This window comes from Lycium barbarum, chromosome 9 (assembly GCF_019175385.1).
Source record: "Lycium barbarum isolate Lr01 chromosome 9, ASM1917538v2, whole genome shotgun sequence".
NCBI lineage: Eukaryota > Viridiplantae > Streptophyta > Magnoliopsida > Solanales > Solanaceae > Lycium > Lycium barbarum.
Genome location: NC_083345.1, coordinates 20310807 through 20332615, shown reverse-complemented (window position 1 = coordinate 20332615; position 21809 = coordinate 20310807). Strand labels below are relative to the sequence as shown.

At 39.9% G+C, this 21809-nt stretch overlaps 1 protein-coding gene across 1 annotated transcript; it reads left to right on the top strand.

The window, feature by feature from the left end:
* Positions 1 to 388: 388 nt before the first annotated feature.
* On the top strand, positions 389 to 19890 carry LOC132609708 (uncharacterized). The gene is made up of 5 exons (XM_060323819.1): positions 389 to 788; positions 3496 to 3656; positions 3862 to 3892; positions 12972 to 13077; positions 19573 to 19890. Exons 1-5 carry the CDS (start codon positions 483 to 485, stop codon positions 19605 to 19607), a joined length of 639 nt encoding a protein of 212 aa, XP_060179802.1. The 5' UTR covers positions 389 to 482; the 3' UTR covers positions 19608 to 19890.
* The last annotated feature ends 1919 nt before the right edge of the window (positions 19891 to 21809 follow it).

Sequence of the window (21809 nt, the reverse complement as noted above, 5' to 3'; positions counted from 1 at the left end):
TGTATAAAAGTTAAATAAAATATATGAAATAGAAAATTTAGGAGGGGCAGGTGGTTGAGAGGGTTGGATAGAGCGGTGGTGTGGGGCGGGGCGGGATGGAGTGGGTGGTGGTGTGAGGTAAGGGAGGGAGAAGATGAAGTGGTTGGAGGGTGGGTGGTGAGTGACGGGGGTGGCGTCGGTGTGGTATGGGGTGATAGGGTTGATGGGGCATGAGTATTATTTTTTAAAAATATTTTTCTTACCACTAACCGAATATGGAAAAATAAATAAAAAAATTTACTTTTTTTTCATGTTCAGACTATTCAACTGAACATGAAAAAATAAATAAAAAATCACTTATTTTCGGAAAAAACATTTTCCTACATACCGAACAATAAAAGAAGAAAGAGGAAAAACTTAAAACTTTGTCCAGTCTGCGCTAACTGAGTAAAAAAGTAGCAGCACAACAAACAATCATCCATTTTCTCTCCATAGTCTTATCAATGCTTTCAATCGCTAAACGAGTTGTTCAAAGATTCCAACCTTGCCTCCAACTTCGTTCCGCTCATGCCGCCGCCAGCTCGCCACCGCCGCGGCGACGGCGTTCCAAGTTATCTCCGTCATCAATGTTGAAGAAAACCGATGATAAGTCGGAGTGGTGGGTAGTTGATGGAGAAATGCACGAAATTGGGGAAAACGTACCGCTTAGAGAGAGATTTGTAATACCCAGACAGAATATTCCTAATAAGCGTCGTAAGCAGATGCGTGACCAGTTTATGCGTCGTACTCGCCTGGTTCTTAAAGAATCTGTTAGTTCCTAATCTCTACTCTTGCTAGTGATCAATTTGAGATATATGTTTTTCTCAGGAAATTGTCTATTTTCTTCTGACCCGAGGGTCACAAAGGTAGGAGTAAGGTCTGCGTACATCTTACCCTCCCCAGACCCCGGGATTACACTATGTATGTTGTTGTTGTTTCTCAAGAAATTATATGCTCAAGGGGTTGTTTGGTGGAGTGTATAAGAATAGTACTGAATAGGGTGTATCAGTAAGTTGAGATTAGTTATGCTGTGATTATTTCTTATCCACTATTTGGTTTAGTGAATTAAGGATAGTTCTGCCCCTTAACTATGCTTATCCATGTATTAATAACCCTTGCATTGCTAATACCATGATTTGCTATGCATAAGAATAGTACTGAATAGGGTATATGTATTAGTTATACATAGGTAGAAAAGTATTACCAAACAAGGGATTAATAATACTAAAGCTAATACATGTATTATTTTCTCTAATACATCCTACCAAACAACACCTAATTCATGTTTTCTTCTAGTTGAAAGTTCTTGCAGGTCTTTTGGGGAAAATATAGGCAAATATGCCCTACCAAACGACCACTAATTGCTAGTTGCCTCTACTCTTGTTAGGGATAAATTTGAAATATGTGTTTTTTCTGTTGATTACCGTGATGTCTGGCTAGCTTGCTCGACTAATTCCATGGGATACCTATCACCTCTCACTAGGAATAGGTACCAAGGAACTCTGTTCCATAAGGCTAAGACAAATGGGAAAAAATCACCTTAACTCCCTCCGCCAATTTAAGTTTCTTAGTTTGACTAGGCACGGAGTTTAAGAAATAAAATGAGACTTTTGAATCTTGTGGTGTTAAATTAAAGATGTGTAAAGACGCAACAATTATTTGAATCTTGTAGTCTTTTTTTTTTTTTTTTTTATGACATGGGAACCCGCAGCTGTTACCCTTCGGGTGCGCACAGGGTAAACCCAGCTCTTGTGCAATAGCTCGCAAACCACACAGGAGAGGTAACCCGCAATAGGCAAGCCACGTGCGACGAGCTCGACCCAGAAGGCAAATTCCCTGTTGTTGTAGGCAGGGGGTTTCGAACCTGAGACCTCCATTATGAAAACCCCATGCTCAACCAACTGAGCCACCCGTGCGGGTAAAATCTTGTAGTCTTAAACTTACCTTGTAGGATGTTGTAATTGAAAAACTTACTAAATATAGAAAGAGACACTTTTTTTGGGACAGACTGAAAAGGAAAATAAAACACTTAAATTGGGACGGAGGTAGTATATTGTTATGTATATATACTATTTGTTGATTCCCTTGTCTTTTTAGTATGTTTACTTCTTTATATCTTGACACCCCTCGGTGAAAATCCTGGCTTCTTCATGGGTCAGCTCCCACTAGGAATAAGTACTAGGCAACTGTGTCCGCTAAGGCTAGGAAAAATGGGAAGAAATCACCTAGTGTTTGGACTCCATTAAAACCCTTCTTGGAAACCGAGGAAATATCCAATCCAATTCCGATACTGGGTAGGATTCACCGGCCCCTAGACATAGCACATAAACCAACAATAGTATGAATTGGACAGGAAATATTCAACCTGTTTCAGGAAAGGGCCTTACACACGGGTACACTGGCTGATCCCGCCGATAGGAGCAAAGGAAGGTCTCTTCCGCCTACGAGCATTTGTCCAAATAAAGGAGTCTCGTACAAAGGGTTGGAAAGAAGGCTTGTACCTTATTTTTTTTTTTGGTAAAGTAATAAAATTTCATTAGTAAAGCATCAAGAAGATGCAAGGTTACAGATGGGCAAAAAGCTGCTTCAAACAAAAACATAAACATGAAGCAGACTTAGCAAAAACCTTTAGAACAATCTAAAGATATCCCATCTCTACTGAACTAGAGAAAGGGAGCTAACAAAATCTAGAAAGTTATCCACACTGTTTACAGGGGCAAAAAAAAGCCAACTATTTCAGGTGGGTTAGTGCGTATCTGTTTGGGCGGAGGCAAACAGTATCCATTGCCTGCTGCTCCCTCCCAATAATACGTGTTTCTCAACCACCCACTTACTACAAGAATGTATCATGATGAGAATCAAAGCAGTCTTGTGAATGCCCTGTTCTCCTGTCTTCTTCGGGTCCTTAATAGAACTCAAAACTAAGCTTCTTCATTGACCCCATGGTTATCAACCCATCATTGACCACTAGGCTACACCCTTGGGTGTTGCGTTATGTGTTTCTTAGGAAAATATCTGATATTCATATTGAAAGTTCTTGCATGTCTTCTGGGGAAATATAGGCAAATATATCAATTAGGAAAGGGCCAACATATATATTACTGCCTCACTATTGGAATGTCTCAAAGAAAGATTTCTTTTTAAAATACCTTTTCTTGGTTGATGTTAAAATTAATAGTCTTACTATGTCATTCCACAAACCCTTAATCGAATTGTTAATGTAGCGTATTACTCCTACCATAGCATACTGATCTCCTTATGGGTACCAACTATGTTGAAGTACTGCTTCATCAGATTGTGACTATCATTTCCTTTCACTCTTTGAACATTGTTGGACTTGGATATTAGCTAGCGTCTCATCCTGAAAATACGTTAGGAATTCCTTGACGTTCGCGGGTCTTGTCCTTTATTTTTCCTTCAAATGTTGGGATTACGTTTGTTGTTCATTCTGATTTTGTACAACTTTATTAATTGAAGGAGCATGAACCATGGTGCAAAAGATATATGGAATTGTATAACGAGATGAGAGAGAACTGGGAGAGGCTATATTGGGATGAGGGTTATTCTAAAAAGCTTGCTCAAGATCATGCAAACTATGACTCTGCTGAAAATGATGATGAAGATTTCTCTCCATACAGGTTAGTTTATTCCTCGTTTTTGCATTCCTTTATCATACACTCAATTGTTATAAGTTTTGGGAGGAGATTAAGTGTTTCGGTGAACTACACTTTTCAGCACTTTCTCCCTTCTTAATTGTGTCATATAATCTAATTTAATTTGTTAAGAAGTGTGACCTATTGAAGCGTTATGCATATCTAAATTGCTCTGTATTTCTTCTTTCAGGAGAAGTAAACCTTATGCTGACCAAATGAAGGTAACTAGAAAAATCCTCTACTGCATTAAAACATATACAGCTTTTCTAATAGCATGTCTTTCCAATTTGTACATTTCTGCTCTTTGGAAAGATAAACTTATGGTGCCCTTTTGATAAGTTCCAGTTTGTCATGAGTTGCTAAAAGCTTCGAGTTTTAAGCCCCATTGATAGTGCTCCCATACTAACAGAGATGTCCAAAATATTTAGTTGATCTTACGATCCTTATCCGAAGTTCATGATAAGTATTAGATTTTTGGATTATTGACTGATCAATGGAAATTGGGAATTCTTAACCAAAATGAATGTTCTTACATGTTCGGTCACCTATCACTGTTAGATCTTCATGTCCCTGCTTTCTTCCTATTAAGTTGTCTCTCTATGGCTGAAATTGATGCATCTTCGCAAACATGCTGTTGCATGCTAGTTAAACACACTTCTCTTTCCTGTTGAGAGGATGATAGTAGACATGATTATATTCGCTTCTGGTAGAGGATATGAAATTTACACCAGTGATTCTTCATCCTTCTAGCTGCGGGCTAGAAGTTTTATACTTATTAGGTGTTCTGAAGCATGAAAACTATTGCAATGCTAAAGTCACCTACATAAAAATATACAAACTTCTCTCAGGATAAAACACCTGCATACAATGAAAAAATGCTCCCAGGCACGACTTTCGAGGTCTCTGAGTCAGTAGTCTAATTTCAGTTTTAGTTTCCATTTCAGGGGTCCTTTCAGGCTACTATGGCCGGATCCTTTTCTCTAGAGGAAAATAGTATATTCTACAATGCCGGTTTTAAGTCCTATGATATTACTAAATGCAAATCTGGTGCAGAATCTTGGTACGAATGGGTCGAACGCAGCAGGAATTTAATGAGACTGAGTCAAAGTTAGCATTAAAGTGGATAGTAGCAGTATTTATTGAAGCATCCGAATTACAGGGGAAGGTGGTTAGAAGATGGAATTTGAAGGATCACTTCTCAGAATTTTTCTGCACTCTAAAACACAATGAGAGTGGCAGATACATCAGTTTCATAGCATTACAAGGCCAGAGCAAATCTGTCATTATTACACCGGAGACTACATTCAATGGAGGATGGGGGAATATAGCTCATAAAATTGCAAAGTTTACATATGAACCAGAACAAACACAGAAGCCACAGGAACCTACAACTAAACAGCTGGATAAAACCTTCAAAGAAGCCTGCAGCAGCAATAGATGGGTGACGGAGGCCACGAAAAAGGCACAAGTTCAGAGCACGAAAGACAATATAAAAATCTCAGGGGGGACTTCAATCTCTGAGATAGACTTGCTAAGCAGATGTGTAGTTGGGAAGTTTCAGAGCCCAACACAAGAGATAGCCACTCTAAATGATGTAAGAAGATGGGCATGCAACACTTGGAAGACTGCTTTTGGTATAAATGTCCATGCCATGAATGATGGCTATTTTTTCTTTGAGCTCCCATCAAGGAAAGAAGCAGAGCACATCATGACCGGAGAATGGACCTGGAAGAAGATGCAGTTGGCACTCGAATAGTGGAAACCAACTACGGGTTGCTGGCCTGCAGAAATTAAAAGGGATTGGGTGTGGATCAGACTTCTAGGGTTTCCATTATGCCTATGGTCACAAGAAATCTTCAAACAAATTGGAGATCAATGCGGAGGGTTTTTAGAAACAGAGGAGGAGACTTCATTCAAGAACCATCTACACTGGGCTCGAATCAAAGTGGAAGGAGATGGGAAGCAGATTCCGAGAGAGGTGGAAGTGTCCAATGAAGAATATACTTACACTATTCCGATATGGTGTGAAGTTCCGGTGGAAGTCAGAGCAAAGGAAAGGAGGAGAGAGGAAGAAACCTTTTGTCCGATGGTTAATAAAGGACTAGGGTCTTATCAGAAGTCAGCAAAAATAAGGGGAACCCATGTGGGGACCTCGGGAGAAGGGAAAAATTTGAATTGGACAAGTGGGCTGGAAACAAGAGGGAAAGGGCCAATGGAGGCAGTTGCAGGCTCAATTAAAAGAATAGAGCATTTGGGCCCAGTTAATAGAATAGAGCAATTGGGCCGAATTATTGACCCTTTTGCTGTAGTAATTCATAAGTCAATTTCTGAAGCCCATTTAGAGGACATGGTTAGTATAGAAATACAGGCTAACTTGTCAAGACTAATAACCCAGAATATGTTTGAACCACTGGGGAACAGTGATGGAGAAAAGGAGACTCAATATAATCAAATTGAACAGTTCATGGGAAATTCATCTGAAGAAGAGGAACCAGCAGTAACAGAAAAAGATGACAAGGGCCTACATCTACAAATACAGATGCAAGAACTAGATACAGAAGAGATAAATGAAGATGTTACCCCTCTGAAAATTCAATTACCAGAAGAAGCAACCATTCCAGCATCAATAACTCCAGAATGGATTCAACAGCATATAATCAGACTTAGCACAGAGTTTGGTGCTAGCTTTAAAGGGTGTGAAGAGAAAGCCAAAGAGTTATTCATGAAGATAGATAGCAACAAGCAGGAGGAGAATAAGGGGGAACAATCAATCACCAAAAGGAAGGGGATGGATGAATTGAAGGGGCTAGAATTAGATACTAAATTCATGAGTAATGGTACTAGAAGTAGGGGGGGATATCTAGCAATAAAAGATCAATGAAGTTGAGTATAGTGTCCTGGAATGTTAGGGCTCTGAACTGTAGTAGAAAAAGGAGCATGATAAAAAATATTTTACTTACCTGGAAAGCAGATGTGGTGTGTTTCCAGGAAACAAAAGTGGAAGGGGATATCACTGATATAGTGAGAGAAGTTTGGGGGAGCAGGTGGGTCAATTATGTTCAATTAGAAGCTAGTGGGACAAGAGGGGGGATAGTAATTATGTGGGACAAAAGGGATTGGGAAGGGGTGATCAGTAGTGAGGGCATGTACTCTGTTTCTTGTAGTTTCACTGGAAGGAGTCAAGATTTCAGTTGGAACATGACTGAGGTTTATGCACCAAATGATAGAATGGAAAGGGAGGAAACTTGGGGGGAAATAGGTGCAGCAAGGAGTCTTATTCCAGGGCCCTGGGTCCTTTGTGGTGACTTTAACATAGTTAGATATCCATCTGAAAAGAAGAACTGCAGAAGAATCAACAAAGCAATGACTGATTTTTCTGATTTCATTGAAGACATGGAAATGGTGGACTTGTCCCTGACAGGAGGGAAGTTTACTTGGAAGAAAGGAGACAGACACAATATTGCAGCAAGAATTGATAGATTCCTGATATCAGAAGAATGGGATGCTAGCTTTAGGAACATCAGGCAATCCATATTACATAGGGTGAGATCTGACCATTCACCTTTGTTACTTCAAAGTGGAGAATGGGAGAAAACTAATTCTTATTTTAAATTTGAGAACTGGTGGCTAAAGACAGAGGGTTTTAATGAGAGAGTGAAGACATGGTGGGAATCCTTCAATTACAGTGGAAAGCCAGATTTTATACTGGTAGCAAAGTTGAAAGCTTTAAAAGGAAAATTGAAAGAGTGGAGTAAAACGACACTAGGGAATTTGGGAATGCAGAAACAAGTGATATTGGCTCAGCTTGCTGAACTGGAAGAGATACAAGATCATAGAATCCTAAAAGAGGAGGAGATAACTTCTAGACTGGCCCTAACCATGGAATTTGAAGACATTGCTAGGCATGAAGAGATTGCTTGGAGACAGAGATCAAGGGCAACTTGGTTGAAAGAGGGAGACAGAAACACAAGTTTCTTTCACAGAACAGCAAATGCACACAGAAGGGCAAACACTATAGACAAGTTAATAGTAAATGGAGAAATTCTGGAGGATCCTGGAGAAGTGAAGGAAGAAATTGTGTCATATTATGAGAAGTTGTATTCAGAGACAGAAAACTGGAGACCACAATTTGATATGAGGAATTCTCCTAGATTGGATGCTGAAGATAATGCAACTCTTATGGCCCCTTTTGAACCTCAAGAGATACTGGACTCCATCAGGGCATGTGCAGGGGACAAAGCTCCAGGTCCTGATGGATACTCTATGGCTTTTTTCAATCAATGTTGGGATATCACAGGGATAGAGCTTGTAGCTGCTATACAGAACTTTTACTTTGAAAAAAGTTTGAATGCCACTTTTGTGGCTTTGATTCCAAAGAAAGCTGGAGCTATAGAGCTCAATGATTTCAGGCCTATTAGCTTGATTGGGGGAGTCTATAAGATCATTGCTAAACTACTGGCAGAGAGGTTGAAAAAGGTAATACATAAACTGGTGGACAGGCAACAAATGACATTTATTAAAGGAAGACAGATCATGGATGCAGTTCTTATAGCTAATAAGTGTGTGGAGTCTAGACAGAGGAGTAAGAAACCTGGTATTCTATGCAAGCTAGACATTCAAAAAGCATATGATCATCTGAACTGGAGCTTTCTAATCAATATGTTGGAAAGAATGGGGTTTGGAACTAGATGGATCAAATGGATAAAACATTGCATTAGCTCTGTTAAGTTCTCAATTTTGGTCAACAGAACTCCTTGTGGTTTTTTTCCTTCTCAAAGGGGATTGAGACAGGGTGATCCTTTGTCCCCTTTCTTATTTATCCTGGCAATGGAGGGCATGAGCAATATGTTTCAGACAGCTAAGGTGAATGGCTGGATAAGGGGATTTCAGGTGGGTGCAGGAAACTTGGAGATTACTCATCTGCAATATACAGATGATAATCTTGTCTTTTGTGAAGCAGTGGAAGAGAACATTTTAATCCTAAGAACTATCTTCATCATCTTTGAAGCAGTTTCAGGATTACACATTAATTGGGATAAAAGCTTCATTTATCAAATTAACGAGGTTGCAGAGGTGGAGAGCTTGGCAGAGAAATTAGGAGGTAAATTAGGGGAGCTTCCAACTACATATTTAGGCATGCCTTTGGGAGCCAAGAGCAAGTCAAAAGGAATATGGAATGGAGTTCTAGAAAAATGTGAGAAGAAGCTGACAAACTGGAAAAGCCAATATCTTTCTCTTGGGGGAAGATTGACCATGGTCAATAGTGTGCTAGATGCCTTACCATCTTATATGATGTCCATATTCCCAATACCTGTCAATGTAATCAAGAGAATTGATACCCTTAGAAGGAACTTTCTGTGGCAGGGCAACGAAGATAAGAAGAAATTTCACTTAGTCAAGTGGGAGGAACTGACTATGAACAAGAAGACAGGGGGATTGGGTATCAAAGATTGAAATTGCAAAACCAAAGTTTGATGATGAAATGGCTATGGAAATTTGCTACAGAGGAAAACATGCTATGGAAGGAAATCATTACTGCTAAATATGGTCTGGAGGACAAGTGGATGACAAACATGGTTAATACTCCATATGGATGCACTGTGTGGAGGGCAATCAGGAATCACTGGCAAATAATGCTTGCAAGAATTAGATGTAAAGTTGGTAATGGTTTAAAAGTATCCTTTTGGAATGATATATGGTTGGGTGACACAGCTCTAAAGGTGAAATTTCCTGTCTTGTTCATTCTTAGCCAAAAGCAACATGCTACTGTTGCTGAGATGTGGACTGGACAAGGGTGGGATCTGGATCTGAGAAGACACTTGAATGATTGGGAAATGGAGATGGTAGCAGAATTCCACAATACAATGGCAGCATTCATCAACTTAACAAGGGAAAGGGATACTCTGGAATGGAAGAAGGATAGCAAAGGAATTTTTACTGTTAACTCAGCATACAAAGACCTGAATGTATCAAGTTTTCAAGAAGAAGGATGGCCATGGAAGATGATATGGAAGACAAAAGTACCTTATAAAGTGAACTGTTTTAACTGGCTGCTGGCAAAAGAGGCAGTGTTGACTCATGAAAACTTGAACAAAAGAGGTTTTCACTTATGTTCGAGATGTTTTTTGTGTGGGGATCATAATGAGACAATCAGTCATCTTTTCTTGCACTGCAAATGGACAGACCAGCTATGGAGGATGTTTATCAACCTGAGGAAGATCAGATGGGTGAAGCCTGGGAGTATAGAAGGAGTGTTAAAATGCTGGAACAGGGATGGGAATGTAACAAGAAAAGAGGAGAGATGGAAGATTGTCCCATCATGTATCTGGTGGACTGTTTGGAAAGAGAAACCAGAGATGTTTTGAGAACAAGCAGAATAATTTACAGAAGCTAAAGATGAACTGCCTAGCTCTTTTTTATTTTTGGTGTAAACAGGAAATTCTAGATCAGACAGAAGATATTTTTGATGTGTTAGATTTCTTGTAAGAATAGACAACTGTAGAGATCAATGCTGTAAATGTAACCTTTTGGAGGGGGACTACATATTTTGATGTAGTACACCTGTGGATATATAGATTAACTGTTACAAGTCTCAAAAAAAAAAAAAAAACAAACAAACTTGTCTAAAGCAAGTTGTTAAAATTTTGCCCTGCTCCTGCTCTAGGTTTCTCCTACAGCCATGTAGGCTCCAGTTGGAACCCCACTTTACATTGGACCAATTATTGCCAGGTTAGTCCACTTCCCAAGTCAATCATCACCTCCATACCACCCCATAATTTTACTTTCAATCAGTCACCACTTACAACCCCTTTCCATATTATTACTTTCAATCAATCACCACTTACAACCCCTAGCTTTCATTTCTGTGTATGAGCCCTCTGTCCTCCCTCAATGACTTCCATCGGGACAATTAGGTCCGATACACACCAGTTCCTTTTATACCGGCCACCATCACTTCCATTTACACCTTCCACTGATTCAGGTAATTCCACGATCAATTCAGCTCTGTCTCTGTTCTTTCTTTAGATTTTTTCTTGAAAAGGATTTGTCTGACTAACCAAAACCTAAAATGGCCCAACAATTATACTCCGTCCGTTTCCGTTCCAGTTTATGTGACACATTTTCCCTTTTAGTTCATTCCATAAGTAATGATACACCTCTAAATTTGGAAATAATTAACTTTACACATCCCATTTTATCCTTAGTGAGATTTTTTTTTTTTTTTTTGGTGATGAGTATCCTTAATGAGAAACTTTTATAATGACACAAATGTTATAGCATGTTTAAGCCACAAGTTTCAAAAGTTTGCCACACAATTGCTATGGAATGGATTAGACCACACGTTTTAATGTCTTTATTTCTTTCTTAAATTCCGTACTGATTCAAACTACGTCACATAAATTAGAACTGGAAGAGTATTTCTAACGAGAAATCTTGCAGAAATTAAATATCTTAAGAACCTCATAAAGAATTTATATATCTAACCCTCAACCTTACTACGAACAACGGAGTCACTATGTCTTTATGAATCCTTTGGATGTCTTTAACTCTTTATACACCTAATGTGGGGCATTGTATATTTCTAGGAGAATCTTGCATAAATTAAATATTTTAAGAACCTCTTAAAGAATATATATATCTAGCCATCTACCTCAATACAAACAATGGAGTCACTATGTCTTTATGAATCCTTTGCATTTTTTTATACACCGAATGTGTGACATTGTATATCTTTTAACACCTCTCCCTTGTAACACAATTCTATGTCTTACATATTTTAAATATCTTCTAAAAAAATAAAAAAAAAATAAAAAAATTCTATGTCTTACATATTCATCTACTATCCTAATCTCTTCGAAAACTGAGTTTAGATATCTGAATAGTCTGTATTTGGGCAGTCAATCTCATTTAATCTCACTTTACCTTCATTTTTTTGGCACAAAAGTTAAAATTGGGTATATTCGTTACTACTTCTGCTTTTCTAAAACCTTAATCTCTGGAGTGCTTCTGCATAGTTCCACGTTTGCTAATTTCGTCAGCATGCAAATTGCAACATAGATCCTCTTGCTAGATACTTCTTAGTACTCTATTAATGGAATTTATCTTACCTTATAAAAAAAGATATTATCGGTTACGTCATCTAGTTAAGTGTAAACAAGCTCAGGGTAGAGGCAGATCCTTGGTGTCAACCCGTAGTTACTGGAACCTCGTCTGTATCTCCACCAACTGTTCTCACCCATATGATTGCTCATTTGTACTTATCTTTTATTACATTTATATATTTGATATGAAATCTTTCTTCTCAAACATCCACCGAGTATGCACACTAAATAAATAAACCACACACACAAGTACCTCAGAGATACACCTTCCTTGAAATACTTTGCATCCCCTGTGTAATGTTTTTGATGTTGAAATGGCCCCATTCCCTGGGTTCAGAAATTACCAATTCTTTGTCCCGTTATCATTGTACTTTAATCTGATTTCTCATCCCACACTAAATAAATAAACCACACACACAAAGACCTCAGAGAAACACCTTCCTTGAAATACTTTGCATCCCCCGCATAATGTTTTTGATGTTGAAATGGCCCCATTCCGTGGGTTCAGAAATTTCCAATTCTTTGTCCCGTTATCGTTGTACTTTAATCTTATTTCTCATCCCATTCTGCATAAGAGCTGAACAAAGTCAGTATTTTGAATTTTAAGTCTTTGGGAATAGTTGTTTTGTGGATGATCACCATTAGTATATTTCTGGATTAAGTTTATAAACTTCCTTTTGTATTAGGTTCAATTGCCACATAAACAACATTTATCCTTAGACAGTTTTGTTCTTCAAGCTGACGTCATATTGTCAGTTTTATAGTTGATGTGGGGTGGCTAAGCTTCTTATATATTTAAGTTTTGGCTTGTAATGATTTGTTTTCAGACGGTGCATTTCTTTTACATCAAGCTGTAAATACTAAAAAATCATCTTTCTTTGGTTCGACTTAGCCCTACTAGCTCGTTTTGTTCTTTATTTTGGAGTGATTTTGTTTATATTACTAAAATAGCTAAGTTGCTAGGATCTTTCTTAAGTTTCCTGGCTGCACTCTCTCTTTACTTTTTCTTCTCAAGTCTCAATTTTCATGTTTTTCTTTGTTTCTTTTTAAAGTATTAGCTCATGTGTAATTTGTGTCATTGCTTGATATGTCTTTAACATAGCTGCCCAAGCTGCAATGTGCCAAGATCATTTTTTAACTCTGTTCATGTTCACTACTTTATTGATTGCACTTCCGCTGGACTTCCATCCAATTGCAGGAACAGGGAGGTACAGGGAGAAATAGGCAAGGTGATAATTGGGAGAAGGTTAGCCTAATCCGTGATAAATTTGAGTATGACAGAGAGAGAAGAATGAGAGAAAAAGGTTAGTCCAGAATTCTTATCTGGATACACTATATTTGTTTACTTGTTTGCTTCTAACCTTTGCCGGAGAAGTTGGAAAGTTATTAGCAGGAAAAAGAATTGAAATATTAGTTACCGAGAGAACTTACATGTAACTTATCCGAGATCTCTAACTTATCCTCTTTTGATGTCTGGTCCTATATTCTGTTGATGTACTTATATCCTGCTTTATTGTACTATTTCGTTTTCTTGTGGTAACTATGTACGCATCAATTCCGAATCCACGTGCTTGCAGAAATGTTAGCATTTCTTTTCCCTTCAATTTGGTTTCAATTGGTTCCTGTTAGTAAAATTTGACAACACTATTTTATTATATTTTTCTACCTAGCCCTAAGCGGGCCGCGGGTTAGGACGGGCCAGCCTTTTAAGTTTTTTTGTCTTCCAAAATAATATTTTCTAAGTAATTTTTGATACAATTTGAACATGAAACTTTTGCAATATGAAATAGAATCTTCTACCACACCATTCTTGCGCAAATTCATATCATAGAAGAAAAAAAATTTAAGAGAACAAATATAAATTATTATTTTTTATCACTAATTCAGATCACGTTCAAAAGAAATTAAACATAATATAAATTCTAAGACTAAAAAGTATCACTCTAGTTTCTAATTTACTACTTAATAGTAAGTACATTCTTTTTTTATCATTACTTTTTATCTTTTTGTTTAATTTACTTATATTTTAAAAAAAATTAATTAATTTATTATTCTTTTCTGGCTTCAAGGGCTGGCCTCAGCCCAACCCAACCCAACCCAGCCCTAAAGGGCCAAAGAATTAAATGGACTAGGACGGGCTAGCCCTTTTAATTGAAGGGCCTGCAAAAAGGCCGCCCAACCCAGCCCTAAGCGGGCCGCGGGTTAGGACGGGCCAGCCTTTTAAGTTTTTTTGTCTTCCAAAATAATATTTTCTAAGTAATTTTTGATACAATTTGAACATGAAACTTTTGCAATATGAAATAGAATCTTCTACCACACCATTCTTGCGCAAATTCATATCATAGAAGAAAAAAATTTAAGAGAACAAATATAAATTATTATTTTTGATCACTAATTCAGATCACGTTCAAAAGAAATTAAACATAATATAAATTCTAAGACTAAAAAGTATCACTCTAGTTTCTAATTTACTACTTAATAGTAAGTACATTCTTTTTTTATCATTACTTTTTATCTTTTTGTTTAATTTACTTATATTATAAAAAAAATTAATTAATTTATTATTCTTTTCTGGCTTCAAGGGCTGGCCTCAGCCCAACCCTTGAGGCCGGCGAGCCAAGAGAGGCTGGGCTTTTGAGCCTCACTTCTATATGGGCCAAAGAAATCCTAACCCAACCTTACTTAAATGAAAGATTGAGTTGGGCCGGCTTCGCGGGCCAAGCTCATATTGACAGCTCTAGCCTTGATGCTAAACTTGACTTTGCCGTCATTTAAAGTTGTATCACAAGAAGGTAAATTCGCAGTGTCTTCTTTTTATTTTAGTTTTCGAAAGTGATTGTGTAATTAGTATCTCGAGGCTAACATCTTCTTTACTTTCACTTGTGTTTTCTTTCTAATTCATCCATCTGGGTTCGAAGCTATTTCTGAGGAGTGTGCTGTATTTATTCATATTTTGTGGTTATTGTTATGTTCTTTCTTTGTCTAATCCATCAGATTTATATTACTAATTGTAGAATCAAGATAGCAATGACTACATGGCATACCGGCTTAATCTAAAAAGCCTATTGCCAATGGACTTTAGTGAGTATCTGATAGTTTTTCAATTCTTTTAGGTAGTTTTTTGTTGGATTTTCTACATGCATGTCAGTAATTTTGTCTGCTTTGCTCACGCATATTTTTTCTCTCACAATCCATCAATTTTACTCGCATTGCCATAGTAGTCTTGGGCTTGTTTTTTTTTTCCTTTCTTCAAAATTATTTTTATGTTGAACTGAATACTTTTGTTACTAAATCTGATGTTTTCTTTTTATTGACGAATTTGATCTGATTTGTTTCAGAAGATTAATCTGGGTTGAATTTTTTTCGGGAAATATTAATTCTTATGAACCGATTTGCTTGAAACATAATTGTTTCTCAAATGAATTCTCCATTTAACTGATTTTTTTTATCAGTAAATCATCGTTCCTTTTAAAAGGTGAACATATGTCGATTTCTTAAAAATTGTGCACTTGAAGGTGAATTATTTAGAGGAAACCTTGATTCTACTGAACAATGAAGTTGTGAATTTCTGTTGGAATCTTAATCTACTTGACATGATATTGATGAACCTAAGGTGTTTGATGATATGTCTGAAACATTATTAAGAAATGTTTTGGTACGTAAGTGAATTTTTGTGAGCTCCCTACGTTTAGAATTGGCCATCATGATATATAGTAGATAGACTTCAAGATGAATAAGTTTTTACTGTTTTAAGTCACTGATGATTTCACTATCTATTACTACAAATTATATCGAATTACAAAAGAAATCATATCTTTTGTTTCGATTAGAAAATTACTATTTGATCCTTATAAAAAAAAATATTGTTTATCCCGAATTTGGATAATCAATTAAATTTGTGAGTAGGTATAAGATATGTGGTCAAATCACAATCTACTTGACGAAAGGAAGATATAAATATAGATACAATATGACGAGAGCAATGATAATCTATGGTTTGTTATTTACTCGTATGTTTACTAATGTATGAGTGTTACTCGATTGAGGAAATGCAAGAAATAAACACAACAAATGTGACCGAAATCAGGTATTTGAGAGAGAGATTTTGTATATATATTGCTATTACAAAGTGTTCTTGATGTGTGGAAGCCAACCCCCACAAAGGAGAGGGATGAGTCCTATTTATAGTGTAGCCTCCATGGCCTTATACAATATAAATCATTTAAAAAATAAGAGGAAGGACAACTCTGAGTGGGTTAGGTTGACCGTGCCGTCTGACACACGCATGGTTGGTGGTTGACTATGGCAAGACGCTACCGACGCGTGGCTCACGCGCAACGGCTCTACCGGACCAATAGCTACGGATATTCGGACTAACGGCCCCGACCGACCCGGTGGTGAAGAAACCGGACCAAACGGTGCCCCTGCTCAGCTCCGGTCCGAGCGTTCCTCCGGTTCAGAATGAAAGTCTTCACCTATGTTCTGGTAACCTTCTTCTTTCGGTCCCTCGTCTTACCAGTTTGACTCATATCCGATTTTTACCGTATACAGATAGTCCCCACACTTCCCGGATCACCGATCTATCGGAGTAACGGGAAGTGGATGAATCACGAAACCGGCGACTCCGTTAGCTCGTTGTTATCTTCTCATTTTGGCGGGAACGGTTGCGTCACGTTTCCCTTTTCAGCGGCCACGTGTCCTATCCCGGATGGTCCGCTCTGACAACCGCCGCATGCACGTCGTTTCGAGTCGCTTCTCATTAATTATGGGGGGCACGTGGCGCTCCCGGATTGGCCGGGGAGTCATAACCGCCAAAGTCCCATGCCTATATAAGGCCCTTCCATTTCATCATTTGAACATTTTAGTTCTTCGATTAATCCTTTCTTCTTCAAACGTTCCGCCTCTTACACATTCGATATCTTTGCTCATAATCATCTGAAAAACTCGATTCTTGTTGATTTGCTGCTTGCATTACGTGAAAAGGATCGATACCGCCACCTTTTCTACTTGTTATTCTTGCCTGTTGTTGCTTCCTTCTGTAGCTTTTGCCATTTTTTGAACCTTTTGACTGTTCCCTTCGCTCTTTTGCCTTCTTTATCTCCTCTTTCGAATCCATTCAACTTCTTCCTTTCATATTTCCCAATGTCTGAAACCACTTCCCATGACATTCCCTCGGTTTCATCCCCAGGAACCGAGGCCGCGTCTCCGATTAAAGCGAAGAGCTCCTTCGAGCCTATAGCTTCGGATATTATACCGGCCAAGCCTAACTTCAACAAAGACCTCGAGGTTGAAAAACCTTCGTCGGTGTCCGACAAGGGGTTCGACGTGAGGCGATATCCCTCCTCCATTACCGAGGATAGGCTCGACCTGGTCCGAGCTGACTGCGGGTGGCATACGCGTTCGGTTCAAGTCTTCGCCCCTGGGCCAAACGAATCAGTCACAGACCACCGGAAAGGATTTTTGTACGTTTACACTTACCCCTTCACTCTCAAACTCGACCCTCCAATCGACCCGGTCATCTTAGACATGTGTCGGACTTACGACATGACCTTGGCCTAAATCGGTCCGATTATTTGGAGGGTCGTGGCGTGTTTCCGGCTACTAGCCAATAACACCGAGAAAGAGCTCACGTTGGCCCACTTGATACGCCTATATTCCCCAAGGCTATTCCGGGGCGGCGTAATAAAACTAGCAAAGCGCAGCCGGAATCCCTTTTTCTCGAAGATGGATGAAGATACAGACCGAGGCTGGTTGGAGCGGTTCGCCCGGGTGCGGACCTCGGACATCATTCCGAATGATTTCATGCCCTTTCCGGAAGAGTGGAACAACAAGCGTAAGCTTGAACTTCGAGTTATTGCCTTTGTATGTTTTGTCATTCTTTGGTCCTATTTCCTCTGTAACACCCCGTACTTTTAATGAAAGTTTTGACCACGACCCTAGACTTAGAACATCAGATAAAGAATGTGGGAATTGAAATTTTTCCGTTAAGTTGTGATATGGTGGTTTACGCCCATGAACAGTGGTCGTATTTCAATTTACGACCATGAACAGTGCCCGTAAACTGAAACCAAGAATTTCTGAACATTCTGGAATTTGACATTTTGAGGTCATATGGTTAAATACGGATCGTATTTCACTTTACGGCCCGTATTTCAAAACGTGTTTGGAATTTGGGAAAACTTCCTTGATGAAAGTTGTAGAGCATTGAAATACCTTTCCAACGGTATCTTACGGGGGTCAAACAGACATCTGTGCAAAGAGTTATGGCCATTTTACTGAAGAGAGGCAGTGCAGTCCATATGGCAGAATACGGACCGTATTGCAGTTTACGGCCCGTAAACTTGAAATACGGCCAGCACAGTGCTGGACGTAAACTGCATTTTCCAAAACATTATATGTTCGTTTATATCAGTTCAAGTCATTATTTTTCATTCCCTCAAACCCTAGAGCGACCTCCTACTCTCCTCCAACATCAAGAACACCAAGGTAAGTCCATTCCAATTATTCCAACTCAATTCTAACATATATCCTTGTAATCTAAACAAGAAATAATCATTCCTAATCTAGGGTTTTCAAGAAAACCCATCTCAAGATTCAAGAATCAAGATTTAGGAAATCTTCTTCAAAATCCAAGTCTTTAATTCAAGTTTTGGAACAACTAAGGTATGTAGAACTTCCATCCACATGAGGGAATCTCTATGTTCTTCCCCATGCTTCGTTTCCTTGATATACATGAAGTTCAAATCTTAGGGCACTAAATCCAACATATTGGTAGCCCGTATTTAAGTATTTATGTACATGAATTTTGTATCTATATTCGTTGTTGTATTCCTAATCTTCCATTACGGTTATTAGGAACCCTAGCTTAATCCATGAATCATGAATTCTTCCTCATGGGTTCTCAATATGATTACATGAAACTTCATGATTTTATCTAGCAAGTTACAAGCATGTTTTCAAGTCAATTATATATATGATTTCGAAATATTCTTATTACTCATGAATCAAGAACATGTTTGCAAGACTATGACAAGTTATCTTATGAAACTATTTTATAAGTTATTTCATGAAACCATGTTTACAAGATTATTGCATGAAACCATGTTTACAAGTTATTTCGTGAAATCATGATTTCAAGACAAGTACAAGTTAATTCACGAAAGTCATGGGCTTCTTAGCCAACTACGTTATTCTCATGTTCGGGAGTTGTATTAATACCGAGAAGGCTCAAGATAGCCTGAAACTACGTATGCCAACGTAGGATAAGGATCGCTCCGCCCAGATAGGACGATTCCTTCATATTTTCCCCATTGAGTGATTTGGATCCATTTATGTCAGATTCATGTCTCGTGCCCCGGTAAGGTACGAGATAGCTTAGCTGATCGGGCAGAGATCAGACTCCACGTTTCTCCCCGTGGTGGTTCATGTCGGTATTACAGTTCATGTCATGTTCATGTCTCGTGCCCCGACAAGGTACGAGATGGCTTAGCTGATCGGGCAGAGATCAGACTCCACGTTTCTCCCCGTGGTGGTTCATGTCATTATTACATATCATTACAGATTATTACAGATTATCTCATGTTTACAGTACTCATGTTTATGTTCAGTTCCAGTACTCAGTTTCAGTTTCAATTTCATGCTTATGTACTCATGCTCATGTTCATGTCCAGGTTTTCAGTTTCAGTTCTTATCATGTTATTCATGTCCTATGTTATTTCTTTCAGTTGCTTTACATACCAGTACATTCAATGTGCTGACGTCCCCTTTTATTGCCCGGGGGCCTGCATTTCACGATGCAGGTACTGATATACAGGACGACACATCTACTCAGTAGGACAACATTCGTATCAGCTTATTGGTGAGCCCCATCTCATTCGGGGTTTAGACATTGTATTTCTTTATTTAGTTTTGCATCTAAAGGTATGCTGGGGGCCTTGTCCCAGTAAGTATGTTTTCCAGTTAGACTCATGATAGAGGTTTCATAGACTAGACAAGTCAGTTATGTTATGTCAGACATTCAGAGTCGTCTAGCCATTTTTGGCTCATTCATGTTATTTCCGCACTCATGTTTAAACAAGTATTTTTATTAAGTATTATGACTCATCACGTTTTATAAAGGCTCATCATGCATTCACGTTATATTTCCGCTCATGTATGCCTCATGATAGTTCAGCAAGCCATGTGGTTCGCTCGGTCACATGCAGTCAGGCACCGAGTGCCGTGTTACGTCCAGGCCATGGTTCGGGGCGTGACATCCTCACTGCTTTTCTTATTTTTATTAGCCAACGGATACATTCCTCCAGTCGTCCGTAACATGAATGAATGGGTCACGACACTCCTCAGCCAGTATGACCACGACAACCGGACATGGGCCCACCTGTCACGCGGCCGATGGGTCGCCCAAAACCACGGTAATACTTTGTTTTTACCCGTGTTCACTGCATTTTTCACTATCCGTACGCATTGTCTCTTCGACTTTCAGGTTTGCCCAAGGGCTCGGTGGATCCAAGATCGGAGTCAGGCGCCGAACCCACAGCGTCGGCACCTGAGTTCGATTCAGCGGGTGCGTCTCGTGCCCTTGCTGCTGCTGCCGCTGCTAAAAGAAAGAGGCCCTCCGAGAGAGGGCAAAAGTCGAAGAAGAGGGCGAGGAGCGTCACCCGGACCTCACGGGATGAAGCAGAGCCCGATATCATTATTCGGAGAGTTGATGCCGATTCTCCCGGGGCTCTGATCCCCGAGGAGGCTGTCGCCGTTTCACCTCTTCCTTCTGCTGCTAAAGGACTTCTAGTTCCGGTCTCACAAACAGGTACGGAAGAAATTCTTTCTCCGGCTCCTCTAAGGTCGATAGACTTTGTCGACATTACAGGTGAAACTTCTTCTGAAGAAGCTCCTCTGCAAAGGACAAGGAGGTCTGAGGAGGCGGCCGCTGCCGAAGTCGGTCAACAGACTGGGCCGATCCCGGAGACCGAAATCCCCGTTGATGTTGATCTGACGCCCGAGCACGAGGCTGCCGCAACTACGGAGCCCCCGAGCTTTGCCGAAGATATTGAGGCTGCTCCAAGTTCCTCTACTCCGGCTCCGAGGCCTGACGAGTTTGACGATATGTTCTCGGACACCCCTCCCGCTACCGGCGAAGCTGCGGGATTCGGGCATCTCCCTATCCCTTGGGCCACGAGGTCGGCCAGCCGATCCTCCGAATCTGGGGCAAGCGACAGCTTGGTGCGTATTTTCCCGGCGCCAAGCGTGGAACCGAGGAGAACAAAATCGGTCGTGGTCACCGTCCCCGAGGACTGCAGCTTCCTTTCTGGCCCGATGGGCATAGCGAGCTATCGGAGGCCTCTTATCTCGGATTCGGACAAGCAGAAGATGATTGGGGTCACCTGGCAATGCCTCATCAACGAGGGTAAGCATGCGGGCAACCGGGTAGGATTTTAAGCCATTTCTGCACACCATTACTGAGGATTTTAACCCTGTCCCGTTCAAGTTTTTAACTTGCTTTCTTTTACAGAGTGTGGTGCTTGTCAACGAGGCCTTCGTCCGCGCCCAGCAAGAGATGGATGATCTTAAGGGCCAATTGGATGCCAGCGCCGGGAAACGAAGAAGTATCTGCACCTTCTTCAGGAGAAGGAGGATGAGTTGAGCCGAGCAGTCGCTCTTTCCAATCTGCAACCCGAGCTTGACGCAGCGAAGGCCGAGAACCGTCAGCTGAGGAGTGAACTGGTCGCCATGACCGAATACAATCGGAGCCTCAAAGTTGAGAAGATCGGCCTTAGCCGGGATAACGCCCAAATTTCCTCGAGGCTTGGTGAGCTTGAAACCACTTTCTCCCAACTCCGGGAGGAGCTAGATTTAGTGAAGTCGAATGCTGCGAGCTTGCCCGAGAGGAACCGGCTGTTCGAATCTGAGAGTGCCCGGTATCAAGAGCGTCCTAGGGTGTTCGAAGAGAAAGCGGAGAGCAGGGCCTGGATGTGCAATGATCTGAAGAACGAACTTAAGGAAACGACCGATGCAAATGATAACCTCCAGGCTGAGCTTC